Source organism: Nannobrachium achirus (genome assembly GCF_963921795.1).
Source record: "Nannobrachium achirus genome assembly, chromosome: 24".
In the NCBI taxonomy this organism is placed as follows: Eukaryota; Metazoa; Chordata; class Actinopteri; order Myctophiformes; family Myctophidae; genus Nannobrachium; species Nannobrachium achirus.
In genome coordinates this window covers 4,941,472-4,963,544 of record NC_137831.1, presented here as the reverse complement: position 1 = coordinate 4,963,544, position 22,073 = coordinate 4,941,472, and the positions used below count along the sequence as shown (strand labels likewise).

Here is a 22,073-nt window from a genome sequence, read left to right as displayed (position 1 = left end):
CCTGAACTGAACTTAAAGGAGTAGTTCACCCCCCAAAAATACTTTTTTGCTATTGATTAGGACCCTTGTTCGTTGTGTTTTTGACCTCTGCCCCGACCTCTGACCTCTGCCCCGTGTCCCCCCCGGGGCAGTGGCACCTCAGGCCCGGGAAAGGCAGCCGGGGCGTGCCGGCGCGGTGCGGTGCGGTGCGCCCGCGAACACCTCGGCCCCCGGATATTGAAACGCCCAGGCCTGTCGTTTCATATCTGGTTGCTGTGTTTCAATTCTGGTACGACCCGCCTCTGTGATGTGGGGGGCGTGTTCTATACCGTCTATACCAGGGGTCTGCAACAGGGGTAGGCGACCCCTAGGGGGTCCGCAGGGATACTGCAGGGGGTCCCCGAAATTGTTGTATATATATATTTTGTATTTTATTTTCAAAAAGAAAGACAAAATGAAAATAGATTTTTAAATATTAAAAAATGATTTGTTCTCTTTTGAATAGCTTGTATACATGATTATTGTGCAATTGACATATTGTTAGTGATAGATTGATAGTATTGACATTGGTTAATTATGGAGGTGCCATCTGTTGCCATGACCATACATTCTGATGGCAAAATACTTTAAAATAAGAGACTTGCCATTGCTGAAGTGTGTATGGGAAAACCTGGTACAAGGTCAACTAAAAGGAAATCCTTATCTTATAACCAGATAAAACATTTAACATATTTTTGGAGGCGCTCTGTGATTTAATAGGAATTGAATTAGCATGCAATCCAGTGGAAAATCCAACATGGCCGCTCTCAATGTTATGAAAGCCAGACAACTGACTTTTCCTCTACATCTCAGAAGCATTACATACTTAATCTATTAAAAAATAACGGTTTACAAGCTCACAACGTTTCACATGTGATCTTGTAGATCAGCTATTTTCAAAAGTGTTTGACAAAATGTTTAAATGTTTGAAATAACAAATTTAGTATTTGTTCATATAATTACTGATGATTATGATCATCTTCATTCACAGTAGGATGTTAATGAGTGAATGTCACATGCTGTTTGTGCTGCTTTGATTTCATGAATAAAACAGAATTAACACTTACACTTCCTCAGACCTGGTTTCAGCATCTTCTCTCCACCATGGTCCACACTGTGGGAGGAAGAGAGACAAAGTCAGGCCTTCATAGTGTGGTGGAATTCAGATCAATCAATAATCATGAGATAATGAGGAGACAAGACAATTATATTAGGTGGTGTGTGGTCAAGTTTATATATAACATGATATCATGGACAGAAATACAATTAACACTCTGGACAGTGGTAAAAGAGTTCTGCCAAGAAGAATGGTCAAACACTAGAGTTATACTGTGGCTTCAAGGCCTCTGGAACGAGCTGTACCATAACAAGATAGGCTTTACCAAAACAATAACTACTCAGTCCTAGGTAGACATCTAGACTCTTACAAGCTTTACAGTATCAATGATGTGTCGTTAGGCTAGATATTAATATAATCAATGAACACTTTATCTACTCTATAACGTCACACATAATCAATCATGATAATCTCTAATCTACTGCAATAGTCTACAGCAGATGTTCTAAAACATGTCACGTACATAACGTATTCATCCACGACACCCCTGAATTACATTGTTACTTTACAGTACCTTAAATGTATGTCAAATATGTAAACCCTAAGATACAGTATGTCATGAGGAAAACTTGACAGAATATCTGTTTCCATTAGGACAGATTGAAAATAACCTTTTATACTTGACGTTTAACCACTTAAACCCCAGCATCCCTATTCTGGGGGAACATTCACCAAAAATAGCAGATCTACAAGCTCACAACGCGTCACAACTTGACACATTGTGAGCTTGTTTTGGTGAAGAGACTTGGTGTACTGCAGGAAACTCAGTAGTTGGGGCGAATCCGATATTTCCGTGACCGTGAGAGCATAGGTCAGTTTCTCAGTGGTTTTATCAACTATGAAGGTTAAATAACAAATTGAGCTCCCATGGCCCTCGCAAAAATGCGGGCAAAATGTTTGACAGCTGTTTGTGTCTCATTCACTTACTATACTTGGAATGAAATAAATCTGCTTTAAGTAGCATGTGAGGGGTCAAACTAGGGGTTTTTAATTATTCTGAATCCACTGCAAGCATTTGTTTTACATGAAAAACATTCCTTGGGCTAAAAACGGACCCCAAAAGACTGTGAAAAGTGATGACTCATCACTAAACCATAGTTTTGTTGGGCCGTTTTAGATAAATGATTAAAAATAATAAAAATAAAAAATAAAATAAAAATAAATAATTAAAAACCTCTAGTTTGACCCCTCACCTGCTACTTAAAGCAGATTTTTGTGGGTATTTTTTCCCTTTATAGTATAGTGTATAGTGAATGAGACACAAACTTTCAGCGGCTGTCAAACATTTTGCCCACATTTTAGCGAGGAGGATGAGAGCTCAATTCATAGTTGACAAAACCACTGAGAAACGGTCCTATGCTCTCATGGTCATGGAAATATCGGATTCGCTCCAACTACAGGTCTGTCTTATTGTGACCAAAGGTCGCAGTTCAGTATGTGAAATGGCACACCATGTCTCCGTCCGTCTGTCTGTCTGTCTGTCTGTCTGTCTGTCTGTCTGTCTGTCTGTCTGTCTGGACATGTACGCTTTTTTACGGTCTATGGGTTTACCGCTCTGACATCACAATCTGACATCACTGTCTCCATATATATATATGCCCATATATGGAGATCTCTGATGTCATCAATATTAAGCCCATACCTAACGGGACTTCATGTGGGAATGCCCATATATGGAGGCCACATCGGCCACATACCACACTAACAGAATCAGAATCCATAAAAGGGATTGTATGTATGATGTCAGATGTCATAGACATTTGGGCTCTCACAGCACATCTCCATATACAGTATATGGATCTCCATATATGGGTACCAGGGGTCTCCATAGTATATGGGTAACTGGTCCGATATACATCACTGGCCAGATGGCCAGCGACCTCGCCCTTTAGGATGAGGTTAGCCTGGCTCCAGCCAATAGACCCGCCCACTCTCTGAGTGAACTGCATCTCTTGGTCTGGATGTGTCATATGACGTGTCTCTTGCTACCGAAAGCTTCTCAAACCGACCGAAACCGACCAATGAAATCAATGCAATGCGGAGGAGGGGCGTGTCTAACTTTTGAAAATCAACAGAAACAGTGGAGGGAGGGGTGGCTGCGTGGCTCACCAGAGTTCTTAATTGCTCCCTTTGAACTTCAAAAGGGCTCCGAACTGCAGTCATTGATTGAGCCATACAAGTGTCGAATAGCTCGTTAGTGATTCTCTCTAATCAATGAAACATCAAAGACAATGACCTGTTTGGTGCATGTCATTGAGGGGAGGGGGAGGAGGGAATGTTTTGTGTGCAAAAGTCAAACACAACCCCTCCCACCAGATCTCTTGTGATTGGGAATTTCGAATTTTAAATCCCCTCCCCTTTTCAATCAAATAGAATGGCCACAACTTCAGACTAAAGCCCCAGCGTAGTCTGAAATCAGGCTAGGATGAGGTCACTTGTCGCCCTGAGGTGTCTGACTAGTTATAAGTATAAGTGGTTAAACTGTAGTGATATTGATACATTCCAAATATTATCAAAGTATTCTGAGGCACCCTGGAATGACATCACGGCACCCTAGGGTGACACAGCACCCACTAGGGCTGCAAGCGAACCTTCGGAGATTCGAACGTTCGTTCATTACGTTGGCAATCGAAGTTCGAAATTAATGGGTTCAGGTTTTTTTTTTTTTTTTTTACACGAAAAATAATTATCAGAATGTGATAGGCCTATGCAGAATATCACAGTAGTAGAGATAGCCAAATACGAAATAAGTTAGGCCTACCGGTAAACACTAACAGTTAATGGTGACCGTTATAGTAGTTATAAAATGCACCAGAACAGCTTGGAGCGATCAAGGACCGTCCTCCGCTCCAATTCCGCTCCTGTTTGGGGCCGCGAACCATTACAGCGCCTCGCTGACACACGCTTGTTGTCAGTAGACAGAGTAGAGTGAGTGAGAGCAGCTGACCTGGGCAGAGACAGACGTGTGTGCTTTGAACAGCGAACACCCAGCCATCCACGCACCCAAAGATTAAACAGCCTTTCTCCTCAGCATGAGCAAAGATGGATTTCATTGCAACCCCCTAAAGGATCTATAATGCGATTTCTGGGGTTGTTACATCGAGACCAGTTTAGCCCGAACGCGACGCGCTCCGACGCAGTCACCAAGTCTAATCATCATCCGTGCAACTCTGCTATACATTGAGCCTGTTCGTCAACAAACTGCGCAACATTTTCTCCGATTGGGTTGGATTTTCCAAGTGTTAGCCTAGGTGTTAATGCGGCCACGCATCCACGCGTTTTCAATGGATAAAACAGCGCATTTAAAACATTTCCTACACTGTTTTAGCTGGTTAAAGGTACAGTACGTTCGATGGTTCGAACGTCCGAACGTTCGGTTTTTATTCAATTGAACGAACCATCGAAGGTTCGATGGTTCGTTCGGAAAATCCCCCCGAAGTTCGAATCCCTAAAACAGGGCTAGATTACAGCCCTACCACCCACTTTGAGAAACCCTGGCCTTTAATCACTGTTGTGTAGAAACCTTGTATCTCCATATAAAACCCTATAGTCACTGTTGTGTAGTAACCTTGTATCTCCATATAAACCCTATAGTCACTGTTGTGTAGAAACCTTGTATCTCCATATAAACCCTATAGTCACTGTTGTGTAGAAACCTTGTATCTCCATGTAAACCCTATAGTCACTGTTGTGTAGAAACCTTGTATCTCCATATAAACCCTATAGTCACTGTTGTGTAGAAACCTTGTATCTCCATATAAACCCTATAGTCACTGTTGTGTAGAAACCTTGTATCTCCATATAAACCCTATAGTCACTGTTATGTAGAAACCTTGTATCTCCATACAGTATAAACTCTGTAGTCACTGTTGTGTAGAAACCTTGTATCTCCATATAAAACCCTATAGTCACTGTTGTGTAGAAACCTTGTATCTCCATATAAACCCTATAGTCACTGTTGTGTAGAAACCTTGTATCTCCATATAAACCCTATAGTCACTGTTATGTAGAAACCTTGTATCTCCATATAAACCCAATAGTCACTGTTGTGTAGAAACCTTGTATCTCCATATAAACCCTATAGTCACTGTTGTGTAGAAACCTTGTATCTCCATATAAACCCTATAGTCACTGTTGTGTAGAAACCTTGTATCTCCATATAAACCCTATAGTCACTGTTGTGTAGAAACCGTGTATCTCCATATAAACCCTATAGTCACTGTTGTGTAGAAACCTTGTATCTCCATATAAACCCTATGGTCACTGTTGTGTAGAAACCTTGTATCTCCATATAAACCCTATGGTCACTGTTGTGTAGAAACCTTGTATCTCCATATAAACCCTATAGACACTGTTGTGTAGAAACCTTGTATCTCCATATAAAACTCTGTAGTCACTGTTGTGTAGAAACCTTGTATCTCCATATAAACCCTATAGTCACTGTTGTGTAGAAACCTTGTATCTCCATATAAACCCTATAGTCACTGTTGTGTAGAAATCGTGTATCTCCATATAAACCCTATAGTCACTGTTGTGTAGAAACCTTGTATCTCCATACAGTATAAACCCTATAGTCACTGTTGTGTAGAAACCTTGTATCTCCATATAAACCCTATAGTCACTGTTGTGTAGAAACCTTGTATCTCCATATAAACCCTATAGTCACTGTTGTGTAGAAACCTTGTATCTCCATATAAACCCTATAGTCACTGTTGTGTAGAAACCGTGTATCTCCATATAAACCCTATAGTCACTGTTGTGTAGAAACCTTGTATCTCCATATGAAACCCTGTAGTCAGTGTTGTGTAGAAAAGGGGTTTTCAAAGTGGGTGACGGGGCACCCTGGGGTGCCGCGATGGCAGTCCAGGGGTGCCGCGAGATCATTTGATAATATTTGGAATTTATTTGGACACTTGAAAAAATATTATTTAGTATCATTTTAAACTTGAAGTACAAAGTTATTTTCAGTCAGTTTTAACCAAAATGGCTATTATCTCAACGTTTTCCTCGCAACATAATCACTAAAATATCGTCACTGTCGGGCAGAAACCTCTGTCGCACAAAACTAGTGAAAACAGCCGATCTACAAGCACACAACGCCTCGCGATGCGAGGCGTTGTGTGCTTGTAGATCTGCTTTGTAGATCTGCTTTGTAGATCTGCTGTGTTCACTAGTTTAGTACATTTTATAGATGACAAAACGAACGGTTTTGGACATACAAGGTTTCCACCCGACAACGACGATATGCTATGAATATAAGGTGCTGGGAGTGAAAATTATAATGTAGGGGTGCCTCGGATTAAAAAAAAAAATCATGGGGTGCCCTGAGACAAAAAAGTTTGGAAACCCCTGGTGTAGAAACAAAGATAGTGAAAATAGACGATCTTACAAGCTCAGCACATTGTGATGTGCTGTGAGTTTATAGATCAGCAATTTTTATTTGATGGTGTTTTTAAAAAGAATAATAAAAAGATAATGATTTTACACCAAGAAACGATAAACAGCAGAGCTATTCAGCTAGTCTTAAAGGATCATTTTCGTTTTCTTTAAACCTGGGCACAATTAATTTTGATTTGATTTCTTTTTTTAAGGTTGCATGTATATATGTTTGAATTCAATGTAATTATGTAGAATTGTCTGTGACTGATGAAGACAAAGAATTTAGTTCGTTTACCTAATATGCATTATATTTTCCATACCTAGAAATTAAAGTGATTTACCAACGCATGCCTGTTACTTTAGCTCAATTACTGCTGTATAAATAGTTTTGGCTTTGTTATGTTCACAAATACATGTGACCCTTTACTGTCTGTCAGTCAATAAAGACATGGTAGGCATCAACCATGTTGTGATGGAGTGGAGTCTCAAGTTAAGCACCAGAATTCACGTTTAGAATTGATGTAAGGGACTCTTCAAATAGTCTAGGGTACAGAACAGTTGAAAAGCCCTGCTATACAGCATCAAAGTATGATTTCCCTCCTCTAAACCTACTAGAAGCCATTGGCACTGAGTGGCAGCGTGTCTTTCCCTACCTGAGAGTGTTCAATCCCCAGCCTGGATCCTCCACTCCAGCAGAGAGATGCTCCACACAGTCTCCCAAGTGATTATAGCTCAAATCAAGCTCTTTCAGGTGGGAGGGGTTGGATCTCAGAGCTGAGACCAGAGCAGAACAGCCTTCTTCTGAGACCATACATCCTGACAACCTAAACACGCACGCACGCACGCACGCGCGCGCGCACGCACACACACACACACACACACACACGTAACAGGGTTGTTATTATGTGTGAAGCCCGTCAAAATTAATTTAGTTCAAGGTTCACTTTGTCATTTGCATTTTAGCATGAAAGGAAAATCGTACTCAGGACCAGCAATGTACAATGAATAACTATCAATAAATAAACATAAAATCCTGAAGTTCAGTGAATTAAAACTGAGCAGCATTTCCAAAAAAAAAACAAAAAACAGTAGTATCCTGCATTTATCAGAAGATAACATGGCAGCATGACATACAGTACAGCAAGGCAGAACTGTGAAAGTGCATTTATTGTGGCTTAAAGTTCTAACATCAGTTTTGGCTTTGATGGAGCGCAGTCTCTTGCCCAATGGGAGCGAGTCAACAGTTTATGGCAGGGTGAGTGGAGTCCTCTATGAGTGTGGTTGCTATAGGCAACACACTATTGTTCTAGGTCTGAGAACCTTTATGCCAGCTAAAGCTAACCTGTTTTTTGTAAAACCTTTGACTGAAGTTATCTGGGTTGAAATATCCAGATATCTTGGACGATATAAAGTCCAATCAGATAGAATTGGTAATGCTTTAAATGGTCGTCGTCAGTGCAACAACACTCGCAATTTCCCAGAATTGCACATTTCTAGTTATAATTACAATAGCTTTTATCTGGCTTTGTCTCCCTCCCTCTAATTAAATGTCAATCAATTAATCAAGGTAATCTCCACATGTATTCAGGAATACTGACCTGAGTGTCTCCAGTGTACAGTCTGGACTCCCCAGTCCAGCAGACAGTTTTTTCACTCCAGAATCGGTCAAATCATTGTTACTGAGATCAATTTCCTTCAAACTAGAGGAGTTGGAAGTGAGAACTGATGACAACTCCTCACAGCATCTCTCTGACAGGTTACAGCCTCTCAGCCTGGAGAAACATTAGTGATAAAATAATTTTTTTATTAGTGATGAAAAACATCAACATGTTGTCTTTATCATTATTATTTTCTGTAAAAGAAAGATAACATAATGTTTCCAGTATCAGACTTTGTCTGCCTCCACCTAAAAGTATTTAAATTAAATATTCAGGCTAATATCCATGTATTTAAACCAGGATATGAATGGTGTTCTGTACATGTTCAGGAATACTGACCTGAGTGTCTCCAGCGCACAGTCTGGACTCCTCAGTCCAACAGAGAGTTTTCTCACTCCAGAATCGGTCGCATCATTGTTACTGAGATCAATTTCCTTCAAACTAGAGGAGTTGGAGAGAACTGATGACAACTCCTCACAGCATGTCTCTGACAGGTTACAGCCACTCAGCCTGGAGAAACATTAGTGATAAAATAATGTGTTCATTAGTGATTAAAAAAAACATTACCATGTTGTCTTTATTTATTTTTTCTGTAAAAGAAAGATAACATAATGTTTCCAGTATCAGACTTTGTCTGCCTCCACCTAAAAGTATTTAAATTAAATATTCAGGCTAATATCCATGTATTTAAACCAGGATATGAATGGTGTTCTGTACATGTTCAGGAATACTGACCTGAGTGTCTCCAGCGCACAGTCTGGACTCCTCAGTCCAACAGAGAGTTTTTTCACTCCTGAATCGGTCAAATCATTGTTACTGAGATCAATTTCCTTCAAACTAGAGGAGTTGGAGAGAACTGATGATAACTCCTCACAGCATCTCTCTGACAGGTTACAGCCACTCAGCCTGGAGAAACATTAGTGATAAAAAAGAATGCGTTCATTAGTGATAAAAAAAGAAATCGCACCCGTGCGAAGTGAGCGGTGCAAACTAATCCCTGTAAGGGCGCCTGCGCGAATCAGTGTTGATAGGCATGCATGGCAATATTCTTTGTGTTGTGTATGATGTCAGTCTGGAGGTCTGCTCAGACTATATAAGGTTTTCGTGTGTCCTGACCTTTACACTAGCTCAAATTGAACACCAACCAGGATTCGAAACAGCAACCATAGACTACAGGGTTTAATGTAGCGTGGTCGCTGTCTTGAATCTTGGGTGGTCGTAGATTTGCGCCAGAAAGTTCCAGGATATGTGGTTGGTCAGACTTTTTATGTCGGTTACACCATCAGGAGTATATTATGCGCAACATACCAGCCAGGTTTGTTAGTATCCTTGACCAGACCAAATAACAATTTATCGTGCACATTCATGTGCACATTTATGTGTCACCAGAAACTCCATTTGGAGTAGCCGAGATGCAGGAGAAACTCTTAAATGTCGCTGTCTGAAAACAGAGCCAAATAGAGCCAAATAGAGCTTCTTGTGGGTTATAAAGCAAGAGGGAGACAGAGGGAGAACAGACAGGAGGTCAGACAAACAGCCTGGCCATTAACAGCTTGGTGGCAGTCAAAGAGTGAATAGAAGAGAAAAATAATATGCAGTCCAGACCAGAAGCTCAAACAAAACAGACAGAGGGCAGAACGGAGAGGGGATCAGACAGACAGAAAGATGGAAGGACCTTTCCTGAACTTTAAACCGGCACAAATCTTTCCTAAACTTTAAACTGGCAGATTGAACAACACACAGGATTCAAAACAGTAATCATAGCCTGCAAGGGTAATGTGGCGTGGTTACTGTTTCGAATCCTGTGTGGTGTTCAATCTGTTAGTTTAAGGTTTAGGAGAGGTCCAGGATATGAAACAACCTGGCCATTACGCCTGGACCTTTCATGAACTTTAAACCGGTCTCAAGTGCAAGTGTAATGGCCAAGACAGATCTAAATTAACATGAACAACACAGCATTTGATTGGTCTGTTCTGTTTGGCTAACACATGTCGTCATGAGTAGAACGTTTTCTGATTGGTCGATTCTAATGTTTAGTTACTCAACTAGCCAATCGATGAAGAATGAAAGAATCATCCCATGCTAATATGTTTTAACTAGATAAACCGAAAGTGAAATATAGGAGTGGTTTGTACCGCTCAAAAACATTACCATGTTGTCTTAATTTTTTCTGTAAAAGAAAGATATCATAATGTATCCAATATCAGACTTTGCCTCCACTTAATAAAACTAGACCAGGTCAACCTGGTTGTGCCAGACCCCGGTTCTGCCAACCCTCTGGGCCTATAAATTTAATGGTACATTTATAGGCTGTCTGTCCCTTTATAGGCTGTCTGTCCCTCCCTCATGTCATCATCATTTGTGACATCATTGTGACCAAATATGGAGAAAAGAGGGAGGGACAGACCGACAGACAAAGCAAAAGGCTTTGTGCACTTCATGTCATTGTGATGACATGAAGGCTTTGTCTGTCGGTCTATCCCTCCCTCATGTCATCATCATGTCATCATCATGACCATCTATGGAGAAAAACAGGACAGACAAAGCCTTATGTAGGCCGACCCTCTGGGTCTGGCGGTCAACCTGGTTGTGCCAGACCCCGGTTCTGCCAACCCCCTGTCTGTCATCATCATTTATGACATCATGCCTTTTGTAGGCATGTCATCATCATGTCATCATCATATATACCCTTTATATAGAAAACCCGGACAGACCGACATTTGCTTATGTAGGCCTACCCATTTCATGGGTCTGGCAAACATAAATGAATGTTGAACATGAATAATAAATAATCAAGTTAATCTCCACATGTATCTAATCCAGGATATGAATGGTGTTCTGTACATATTCAGGAATACTGACCTGAGTGTCTCCAGCGTACAGTCTGGACTCCCCAGTCCAGCAGAGAGTTTTTTCACTCCCGAATCGGTCAAATCATTGTTACTGAGATCAATTTCCTTCAAACTAGAGGAGTTGGAGCTTAAGAGTGATGATAACTCCTCAAAGCATCTCTCTGACAGGTTACAGCCTCTCAGCCTGAATAAACATTAGTTATATAAGTATTAAATAGACAGGCTAATCTCCACATGTATTTAAACCAGGATATGAATGGTGTTCTGTACATGTTCAGGAATACTGACCTGAGTGTCTCCAGTGTACAGTCTGGACTCCCCAGTCCAGCAGAGAGTTTTTTCACTCCTGAATCGGTCAATTCATTGTTGCTGAGATCAATTTCCTTCAAACTAGAGGAGTTGGAGAGAACGGATGATAACTCCTCACAGCATCTCTCTGACAGGTTACAGCCACTCAGCCTGGAGAAACAAATGTTTGTGGATGAAATTAATATTTGTATTCTGTTCTAAAACAACATGTAATTTGTAATTTATTGCGACCGTCAGGTCGCATTTACTACCAAAACCTCCACCGGCTGTCTGTCAGTCAGTCAGTCTGTCTGTCCGTCATGTCACACTTTTCCCCAACTCATATCTCCGCCACCGTTGCCCCAAGACATGCAAAACTTTGCACACACACTCCTTGCCTGCCAATCCACAACCTCCACCTCTCACGTCATACGGGCAGCCATAGTTACACCTGGAATGTTGAATCTCCATATATGGAGATAACCTACGCATCACACAAAGTCTGACCTCACCAGCCCATACTTGGGCATGGACGACTTATATCTCCATATACGGAGATGGCCATATATGGAGATAGGATGACATCACAGAGTCCACAGCTGATGATGTGGCGTGATGTCATACAATACACAAACAAGCCCTATATAAAGGGGCAATTCTCACCAGGGAAGAGAGCATTCCCCACTAGCTGAGTATCTTAAGATGGTTGGATGTGATAAGCTATAAGCTTAGTTGATCCTGGCGATAAGGTCTGAGTCGAGGAATGCTCTCTTCCCTGGTGAGAATTGCCCCTTTATATAGGGCGTGTTTGTGTATTGTATGACATCACGCCACATCATCAGCTGTGGACTCTGTGATGTCATCGTATCTCCATATATGGCCATCTCCGTATATGGAGATATAAGTCGTCCATGCCCAAGTATGGGCTGGTGAGGTCAGACTTTGTGTGATGCGTAGGTTATCTCCATATATGGAGATTCAACATTCCAGGTGTAACTATGGCTGCCCGTATGACGTGAGAGGTGGAGGTTGTGATATTTGTGGAGATAAGCGACCAACGGTCGCTTTTGGTCGCTTATCTCCCGATTAGGGAGTCTTACTGGTATTAACAATACTATAATTATTTGACCATTATGTTGTCATTCTTATTCCATAAAGGTCTTTGCAAGTCTATCTATCAGCAAAATAAATTGTAAATGTTTCTTCTGTTTTTTACAACTCTGTTGTGCACACACACACACACACACACACACACACACAGACACACACACACACACACACACACACACACAACACACACACAACACACACACACACACACACACACACACACACACACACACACACACACACACACACACACACACACACACACACACACAGTGTTTAGATTAGTCCATGTTTCACAAAGGTGATTTGTACTGTCTTGGATACGTTGAACTAGTTTAAGACGTCTGCTGATTTGAATGAACTTTCTCTTAAGCTCTCTGGGAGGTTACAGACAGTGATTACCCTTGGCCTCTCTATTTTGGGCGTGTCATTATAAATTATCAAAATTAAAATGTTTGCATTATTCAAAAATAGCTAAAATACAAGCTCTCATCACGTGTTGTGAGCTGTAGATCTGCAATTTTCACTATTTGTCATATGAGGAATGCTTGAATTATCTTTCCTATAACAGAAGAATAATATAATATATGAAATGTATCCAGTTATCAGTGCACTTACACTGCTCTACTGGAGGCTTTGACCAGTGGCAGCAGCCCCAGAAGAGCCTCCTCTGAAGCTTGGTATTTCTTCAGGTCAAACACATCCAGATCCTTTCCTGATGACAGCAACATGGCAGCTATAGTTGACCACTCAGCAGGAGAGAGTTTCTCTGTGGAGAGACGTCCTGAACTCAGGGACTGTTGGACCTCCTCTTCTAGAGAGTGATCATTGAGCTCATTCAGACAGTGGAACAGATTGATGCTTCTCTCTAGAGAGGGATTCTCCCTGATCTTCTTCTTGATGTACTCAACTGTTTCCTGATTGGTCTGATCGCTACTTCCTGTCTCTCCCAACAGAATGATGCTCTCTGGAGATGGATTTTCATTGACTTTGACTGTTTCCTGAATGTTTTTGGTGTACTTGACATTCTGATTGGCCTGTGATCTACTTCCTGTCTGTCCCAACAGTCTTTGTAAGAGACTCTGATTGGTCTCCAATGAGAGGCCCAGCAGGAAACGAAGGAACAAGTCCCAGTGTCCATCTTCACTCTGTATGGCCATGTCTACAGCACTCTGGTAAAGGTGTTTGATCTTAGATTTGCATCTAAATAGCCTGAACCACGTGGAGGTTGACAGTAGGTTGACCCCATCTTTGTTGAATGTGTGAAAGACATAAAGAGCAGCGAGAAACTCCTGAACACTCAGATGAACAAAGCAGAACACCTCTTTCGTTTCCCACCCAGCCTTCACCTTTTTAAACACTGCAGTGAACACTCCAGAGTACACCGCTGCATCTCTGATATTAATGCCACACTCTATCAGGTCTTCTTCATAGAAGATCAGGTTGCCTTTCTTCAGCTGTTCAAAAGCCAGTTTTCCCAGACACAGAATGGCATTCTTCCAATCCCAGTCAGCCGATGTCTGATCATTGTCATGATATTTCACATTGGTTTGTTCAGACTGAACATCCATGAAACGGAGGTACATCTCAGTCAGTGTCTTTGGCAGTGATATTTTCACCGCTTTTTTCAACATGTTCTCCAGAACTGAAGCAATGATCCAACAAAAGACTGGGATGTGACACATGATGTGAAGGCTTCGTGATGTCTTGATGTGTGAGGTGACTGTTCTGGCCTGGTTCTCATCATCACTGAATCTCTTCATGAAGTATGCATCCTTTTGGTCATCAGTGAACCCTCTAACCTCTGTCACCCTGTCAACATAATCTCTAGGGATCTGGAAGGCTGCTGCAGGTCGTGTTGTTATCCAGATACGAGCAGAGGGAAGCAGGTGACCACTGATAAGGTTTGCCAGTAACACATCCACTGATGTTGGCTTCGTTTCATCAGTCCAGATGCTATTTTCCTGGAACTGTAGAGAAGACCGAAACTCATCTAGACCATCAAAGATGAACAGAACTTTGGAACTGTTGAAGCTGGAGATTCCTGCTTCCTTGATTTCACCAAAAAAGTGATGAATTAGTTCAACCAAGCTGTAATTCTTCTTCTCTTTCAACATCAAATTCAGCTCTCGGAAAGTGAATGGAAAAACAAAATGGAAAATGTTTTTGGCTTTGTCTTCTATCCAGTCCAGTGTGTATTTCTGAGTTAAGACTGTTTTGCCAATACCAGCCACTCCCTTTGTCATCACTGTTCTGATTGGTTTATTTTGTCCAGGTAAAGGGTTAAAGGTGTCTTCTAATTTGATTGGTATTTCTAGTCCAGCTGGTTTCCTGGATGCCTTTTCAATCTGACTGACCTCATGTTCTTTATTGACCTGTCCAGTGTCTGTCTCTGTGATGTAGAGCTCTGTGTAGATCTGATTCAGAAGTGTTTTTGTTCCTTCTGTTGTCCACTCCAACAAACACTGAAACTTCTCCTTCAGCTTAGACTTGAGTTGTTGACACACAGGATCAGGAGATTCTAAATGACCAAAGAACAGAGCATGTTATGGTAGATGTGGTCCTCCAATGAGAGGTCTTGGTCATTCTAATGTTAAAAGGACATCATGTTTCTGCTGCTGTAGACACTGAGCTATGGAAAAGCAGTTTGATCTCACATTATCTAAATTATTGACAAGGATTAACCACTCAAGCCGTACATAATGTGTCATACTATGAACAACGAAAATAGATGATCTACCAGCTCACAACTCATCGCTGAGCTACAGTATGTGCGGCAGTTTGATGTCTGATCTACATTATTAACCAATGAACTACTTAAACCTATACAATTCCTCACAGCAAAAATAGCTGATAATAGCTCACAACATGTCATTTTGCAACACCTTGTGACCCCCCCCCCCCCCCCCCCCCCCCCCCCCAGACAAACTAGTGTTGTGTTTACAGACAATGAACTAAGTGGTAATTATGAAAGACCCTAACCCTAACCCTGTTTGCATGTGTCAAAGACTTGAACAATTATGAAATATCCAGTCCTACGAAGAAGAATGTTGACAATATTTATTTGTTAGGAAGGAGCAGGGGAGGGAGGGAGAGATAATAAATGAAAAAGAATCAAAGTGAAACATGAATAGAAAATGGTGGCTGAAACCAAAGATAAATCATAGCTAAATGCATAACATAATGATAAACAATAGACAAGAGAAACATCCTGTACATACCATGTTCTGATGGATCACTGTCTGGTGATGGAACAACTCTAAGTGGATATTCTATGATACACACACACACACACACACACACACACACACACACACACACACACACACACACACACACACACACACACACACACACACACACACACACACTTTTAAAATTAATTCAGTCTACTAAAATGTAAAAGTAATAATAGTATTACAGTGGAATTTCACATCACCTGATAATGAAAAAGTAAAGCAGGGCATTTTTTAATCAGTGAAAATATTATTCAGTTTTTTTCCTGTTTTTATACGTATATAAAAATGATAACTTCCGGTGTCATAATTAAACTTTATTGGACATCTGATAAAAATACCGGACATAATAATTCGAATGCATGGATGACAAACAGGTAGGCCTACAAAAACGTAGCCAATAACAACAGTTTATGTACTGCTGAATAGTTGGCACTGAATGAATGTAAAGGAGTAGTAGGCTGTACAACAACCATACAGCTTCATCTTGCATTCATCATCATCTTGGGAATTAATTATTTTGGACTATAATCGCGCAGGCTGTGTGTTTGCACGCATACTGCGTGGTTTCACAACAAAGTGTTTCTGTTGCATCATGTTTCAGGCCAACACATGTACAGAATAATGAGAAATAGTCTGAAAGTCGGGTCTGCGCAAATGTTTCATAAGTTGATCTTATCATCTGGCCAGCAATTAATCAAATATAGGCTACTCACTGGTATGGTCGAGTGGTCACTAGTGCGTCCATGCATCTCTGTTATGCAACTTAAGCAAAAGGCTTTGATGGTGATCTTGTACAGTTTCCATAACATCTCATAAAGAACTTCAATCAAGTGTATAATGTTTGTTTTATATGGGTTGTTAATTTCCTGCATGCTTTCCATAATTCCCATGGGTTAACAGTGCGCATTGCAAGATGTCGCTGAAATGGACTGCTGTACGTCTTCTCTCCCCTCGGCCCCCGTTCGTATTCCAAACCAAGCCAGCTGACAGAGACCATAGCGTAACATAGCGTGACATACAGTAAGAAACTACCCAGCAACAACAACTATCTTTTCCTGTCTTACCTTCACAATAAAGTGTCTTCCCTTTACCTCCCAATGCAGTTTATTTTACACAGGTTATTATTAACAGGAAATAAGTGTAACTTGTGTGTATTTGTGCAACTTCGCCAGACGTGCATTTGAGAGAGTGATGGGGAGAGAGAGAGAGAGAGAGAGAGAGAGAGAGAGAGACATTGACTTTGACATTGACCTTGAGAAAGAGAGAGAAACGGGTTTGCGGTGATATTAATGAACTGCTGTGTCATTTTCAAGTAACCGGTCCTTATGTCCAATGAGGTTTATATTTCCGGTTTTCCGGAGTTCTCAAACTCACTCACCTTCAGGATCACGCTCACGCTTAGACTCAGGCGATGAAAACATCTTCCTGATACGATCTAAGATGAAATCCAAACAGACAACAGCTGAGTGAGGTTAGTAGAGCAAAGCCACAGCCAATCAGCGACGCGCCACAGGCCCATGTGACAGAGTGTTACACCAAATGTGTAACTTACAACTTTTTGTGACCTGCCTTCATGGATAGAATGGGAGGGAGGAACTATGGGAGGGAGGAACTGAAGTTCATAGGTAACAAAATGTTGAGTATTAGCGACGTGTGACAGACTCACTGACGGACATGAGGAGGAGGTTTTGCCAGTTACTGTGATCTGATGATCGCAAAAAAAAATTGATTGCATGAATTCATGAACGTATGACATGTATGTATAGATATGCCCACATACAGCACACATACTGTACATCATACAACATTAAATGCAGTGCAATGTCTGATCAACTAATGTTGTATGTTATTAGTGGCCAAGGCACGAAGTGCCCGAAGGCCACTTATTGATATTGGACTTCAGCACTATTATTATTCTTCCGCCACTTTTTCTCTAGCGGCTAGACCGTGCAGTCGCTTTTTACGAAACTCGGCAGTATGGCAGAGGACTATGCCAAACGGCTAAAACGCGAAGCTCGCAACAATCGGCCAAAGGGTGGCGCTGTAGGAAGCCTTTGAAAAATGCCAACTTTGAACAGGTGTAGCTCATGCCCTGTTTGAGGTACAGCAATGGAACCTGTATACACTTATGCGTCTCCTCATGCCGAACAACTTTTACGCTCTGACTTTTGACCTCTGACCTTTACTTCTCCCACAATTTTGAATTATATGAAAAACAGTAAAAATGTATCTCCTCCTGGGATTTTCGCGTAATGTGCGCGAAACTTTTTTTACATGAACTTTGGACCAATACGGTCTGAAAACTTAGGCGGATTTTCTTTAAAGCGAAACATTATTTTTTAATAATTCACTCAATGTTGCAGTTTTATGCAAATTATTCTTCTGCCTCTAAATCATACATGCAAAGTCACACGTTCATGGCATTTGGCAAATATGTAGAGGGTTAGTCCAAATATCACTGAAAGCAATCTTACTCCAATTGGCCAAAGGGGGGCGCTATACGAAGCGTTTGAAAACTCAAACTTTAAAGGGGCATAAGTCATGCCTCGTTTCGTTTGAAGACATGCAACTTGCTTACACGCGTGCCTTGACTCAAGCGGAAGACATCTGTGTCTTTGTTAAGTAAGCTCCGCCCTTAGATTTTACGCCAATTTGAGCAGTTTGTAAAACACTTAAACCCGCTTTTATTCCGGAACTTTTGCGTCACGTGCACAGAACTTTTTTTTACATGAACTTTGGACCAATATCTAAAGATCTGTCAGATCGGATTTTTTAAACATTGAAACATGCTTTTTTAATAATTCAATCAACATTGCAAGTTGTATGCAAATTATTCTTCTGCCTCTAAAACATACATGCAAAGTAAAATTTTCATGAAGAACTACTGTAGAGGGTTAGTCCAAACATCGCTGAAACCAATCTTACCCCAATTGGCCAAAGGGGGGCACTATATCATTTTGAAAGAAGGCGTCAAGTAAATTACATGAAACTTTTTCTTTTTTCTTTTTTTAAATGACAGGTCCATTATGTGTGGCTGCTGTAGTGTAGTGGTCAGTGCCTGTGCCTGGTATACGGATGGTTGTCAGTTCAAATCCCACCTCGGGTTGAGTTGATGTTAACATCCTGGATGCCCATGGCATGTGCATATGTCAAACTCTTTAATGTTGACACGTCTGATCTAACTCCAGATCACGTTCATGTTTAAAATGAGCCCCACAACTACTGTAGATTTACATGAAACTTTTTCTTTTTTCTTTTCTTTTTTTTTTTTAAATGACAGGTCCAAAATGTGCGACTGCCGTAGTGTAGTGGTCAGTGCCTGTGCCTGGTATACGGATGGTTGGCAGTTCAAACCCCACGTTGGGTTGAGTTGATGTTAACATCCTGGATGCCCATGGCATGTGCATATGTCAAACTCTTTAATGTTGACACGTCTGATCTAACTCCAGATCACGTTCATGTTTAAAATGAGCCCTTCTCTACCGGCTGTTTTTTCGGTTTTGAGTAAAAGAAAATATGATCACTCGAAAATGGCAGAAATACTCAGATTACATTTACTCAGATTGATTTCACCCCAAGCCTCCAAAATATAAAAAATAAATCAATAAAATCAAGGCACTCAGCCTACATAGAACTTTTTTTTTAAACAAACATGGTTAACAGATCCTGTGGCTGCCTAGTGTAGTGGTCAGGGCATATGCCTTTCATGCAGATGGTCGTTGGATCGAATCCCGCTTGGGTTTTAAATTAGCATAATACCATGACATTTGGTAGACTTTACAGTTTGGTTCCTTGAACAATGTCTGATATGGAGCCTTCCTATAAATGTCCCCCAACCCCCCTTGATGCGTATTTTAATATCCGCCATTACTAAATAATGTATTTTGCATCATAAATCCTGAAACAAGCATTATAATACAAACTGTCATGTCTACACCTATGTTGTGATTTCCAAGGATTGCAATGATATCATGTACCTATAGGCCTATTATAGTCACCACTAGGCCAAAAAAACAAACAAAAAACACCTGACCTGCCGGAGACCTGTTCAGAAGAACACTGCTTCCAGTTTTTCTTTGATTTGTTCTTTGCTTTCCCTTGATGCTTTTTTGCTTTCCTGCTTTTTCTGCCTTGGCCACTTTATCGCTGCTTGCAGCTATATTTTTTAACTTAAAATCAGTAGAGAAACTTACTACGAAATTTCACCCCCAGCACCAAACCAACTGCAACGATGAGAACAACGATAACACCTCCAACAATGGCTCCTGTGGGTGTAGATTCGGGTGTAGATTCGGGTGTAGGTTTGGGTGGAGGTCCTGAGGAGAACAAAGAGGGTTTAATCTATTTTCAATTCAAGAATAATAAACACATGTTCTGCATTTTGTTGTCAAATTGGTTAAATAATGGAAATTATTTTAATACACACTCAAGGTTAACAGTATTTCCAGAAAGCAACTGGTTGCCCTGTATTTCTTATTCTAGAATAATAGCTGCTTCATTAATAAGCTAAATGAATAAATTAATGTTAACCACAGAAAAATTCAACAAAACCTGTTGCTCGGTATCATTTCAGAAAGAAGGATGATTTTAGGGTAAAAGTTCTGATTGCATTACTTATTTGCAGTGCAAATTACAATATACATTTTATTTTTTAATTTCAATGCACTTCTGTATTTTTCCAAACAATATTAATCATGAAAATAGAAGATATACCAGCTTAAAGTGTGTTGCACATGTAGATCAGCTATTTTCACTATATTTGCAATCAGGCTTAAGTGGTTAATTACGTCTAAGTTCTAAATGTTGTTGTGTGTTTGTTTACATGGCCGACATGTTGGTTACAGCTCAAGATTCACACAGTGCAGCCTGAGTGCAGCAGGGGCTTTGAGCCTTTGATTACTTAGGCAGCGGTCTGTTATAGAGTGGAGCGGTCTGTTATCCAGAAATAACAGACCTCTGATTTCAGCGATTGACCAATCAGAATCAAGCATCCAAACGAGCCGGGTAATAAAGTAAACTACATACCTTCATGATAAAGACTGTAACAGTGATTCAATGTGTTCACATGATGTAGTAAACTACATACCTTCATGATAAAGACTGTAACAGTGATTCAATGTGTTCACATGATGTAGTAAACTACATACCTTCATGATAAAGACTGTAACAGTGATTCAATGTGTTCACATGATGTAGTAAACTACATACCTTCATGATAAAGACTGTAACAGTGATTCAATGTGTTCACATGATGTAGTGATGTGAATCTGGCAATATTAATAATCCATATTACTTGGTAAATTGTCACTGTCTGCTCTGGAGACTCAAAGTCTGTGAGATCTAAAGTGATATGCATTAATCTACATAGAGAGAGATGCTGAGATAGCACCTCTTTGTTTAACAGTGCCTTCTGTTTGGTAAACCTACTTACTATGCAGGGCTTTCTTAAGACAATGGACTATGTTGATTTGAGCTATTTAGGTAGTCTGAGAGTAACTCACACCTCCAGGCTCCAGCAAGCAAATGGTGACCACCCTGTTCTGTATATGCATGTACTGAGTATAAAGATGACTTGAATTTGTTGTCAGACAGAGCAAACTTGAGCAGGCCGAGAGGCTGCTTGAGCGAGAGCTCCACTCTGGGAACCCATCTTTGAAATAAATCTACGGAGGAACCTCCTCATTTGCCTGTTTCTCTGAGTTTTCTCGACCACTTCTTCTCCAGAAAGACTTAGAAATATACATGGATTTGCACTCTCATTTTCAGTCTAATTTGCCTCAAAATACACAACAGTAGTAAACTACATACCTTCATGATAAAGACTGTAACAGTGATTCAATGTGTTCACATGATGTAATAAACTACATACCTTCATGATAAAGACTGTAACAGTGATTCAATGTGTTCACATGATGTAGTAAACTACATACCTTCATGATAAAGACTGTAACAGTGATTCAATGTGTTCACATGATGTAGTAAACTACATACCTTCATGATAAAGAAGGTTGGGTTGAGGTTCACTCCGCTCCATGCTGAACTCGTTCTTCACTTCACAAGTTAATGTTTTAACTTTCCCATCTTCATCCCTGGTGACAATCAGCAGGTTTGGTCCAGAGTCAGACACCATCCATTCCCCTTCATCTTTCTTCCAGCGATAGGTGACTGGACCTGACTCTTTGACGTCCCCACGCACAGGCAAACAGTGCACTTCACAGCTGGTGGAGTTAGAATCACAGGGTGCCTTGGTGGCCACCACTGGCTTTGGGACTTTCTCTGTTGAGGAAACAGAATAAAGACAACTTACTGCTGATGTTGTCTCCAGACTGCAGTTAAAACAAAGCACATGTTGGCTGTGTGTTATTCCTCAGGTAAGGGTTATGCTAAAGAATCTGCAGATATATTTATATTA

The 22,073-nt window shown here is 40.7% G+C and overlaps 1 protein-coding gene across 1 annotated transcript in view; it reads right to left on the bottom strand.

Moving 5' to 3' along the window:
- LOC308279904 (NACHT, LRR and PYD domains-containing protein 3-like) overlaps window positions 1-22,073 on the bottom strand; it is a gene marked incomplete at both ends in the record, with an annotated part of 49,116 nt that overhangs the window by 21,156 nt on the left and 5,887 nt on the right. The window contains 8 exons of the mRNA XM_080720124.1: window positions 1,086-1,132; window positions 7,168-7,338; window positions 8,512-8,682; window positions 8,908-9,078; window positions 13,041-13,362; window positions 13,471-14,943; window positions 17,040-17,096; window positions 21,653-21,937. Coding sequence (XP_080576250.1) covers window positions 1,086-1,132; window positions 7,168-7,338; window positions 8,512-8,682; window positions 8,908-9,078; window positions 13,041-13,362; window positions 13,471-14,943; window positions 17,040-17,096; window positions 21,653-21,937 — 2,697 coding nt within the window. The remainder of the gene's footprint in view (window positions 1-1,085; window positions 1,133-7,167; window positions 7,339-8,511; window positions 8,683-8,907; window positions 9,079-13,040; window positions 13,363-13,470; window positions 14,944-17,039; window positions 17,097-21,652; window positions 21,938-22,073) is intronic.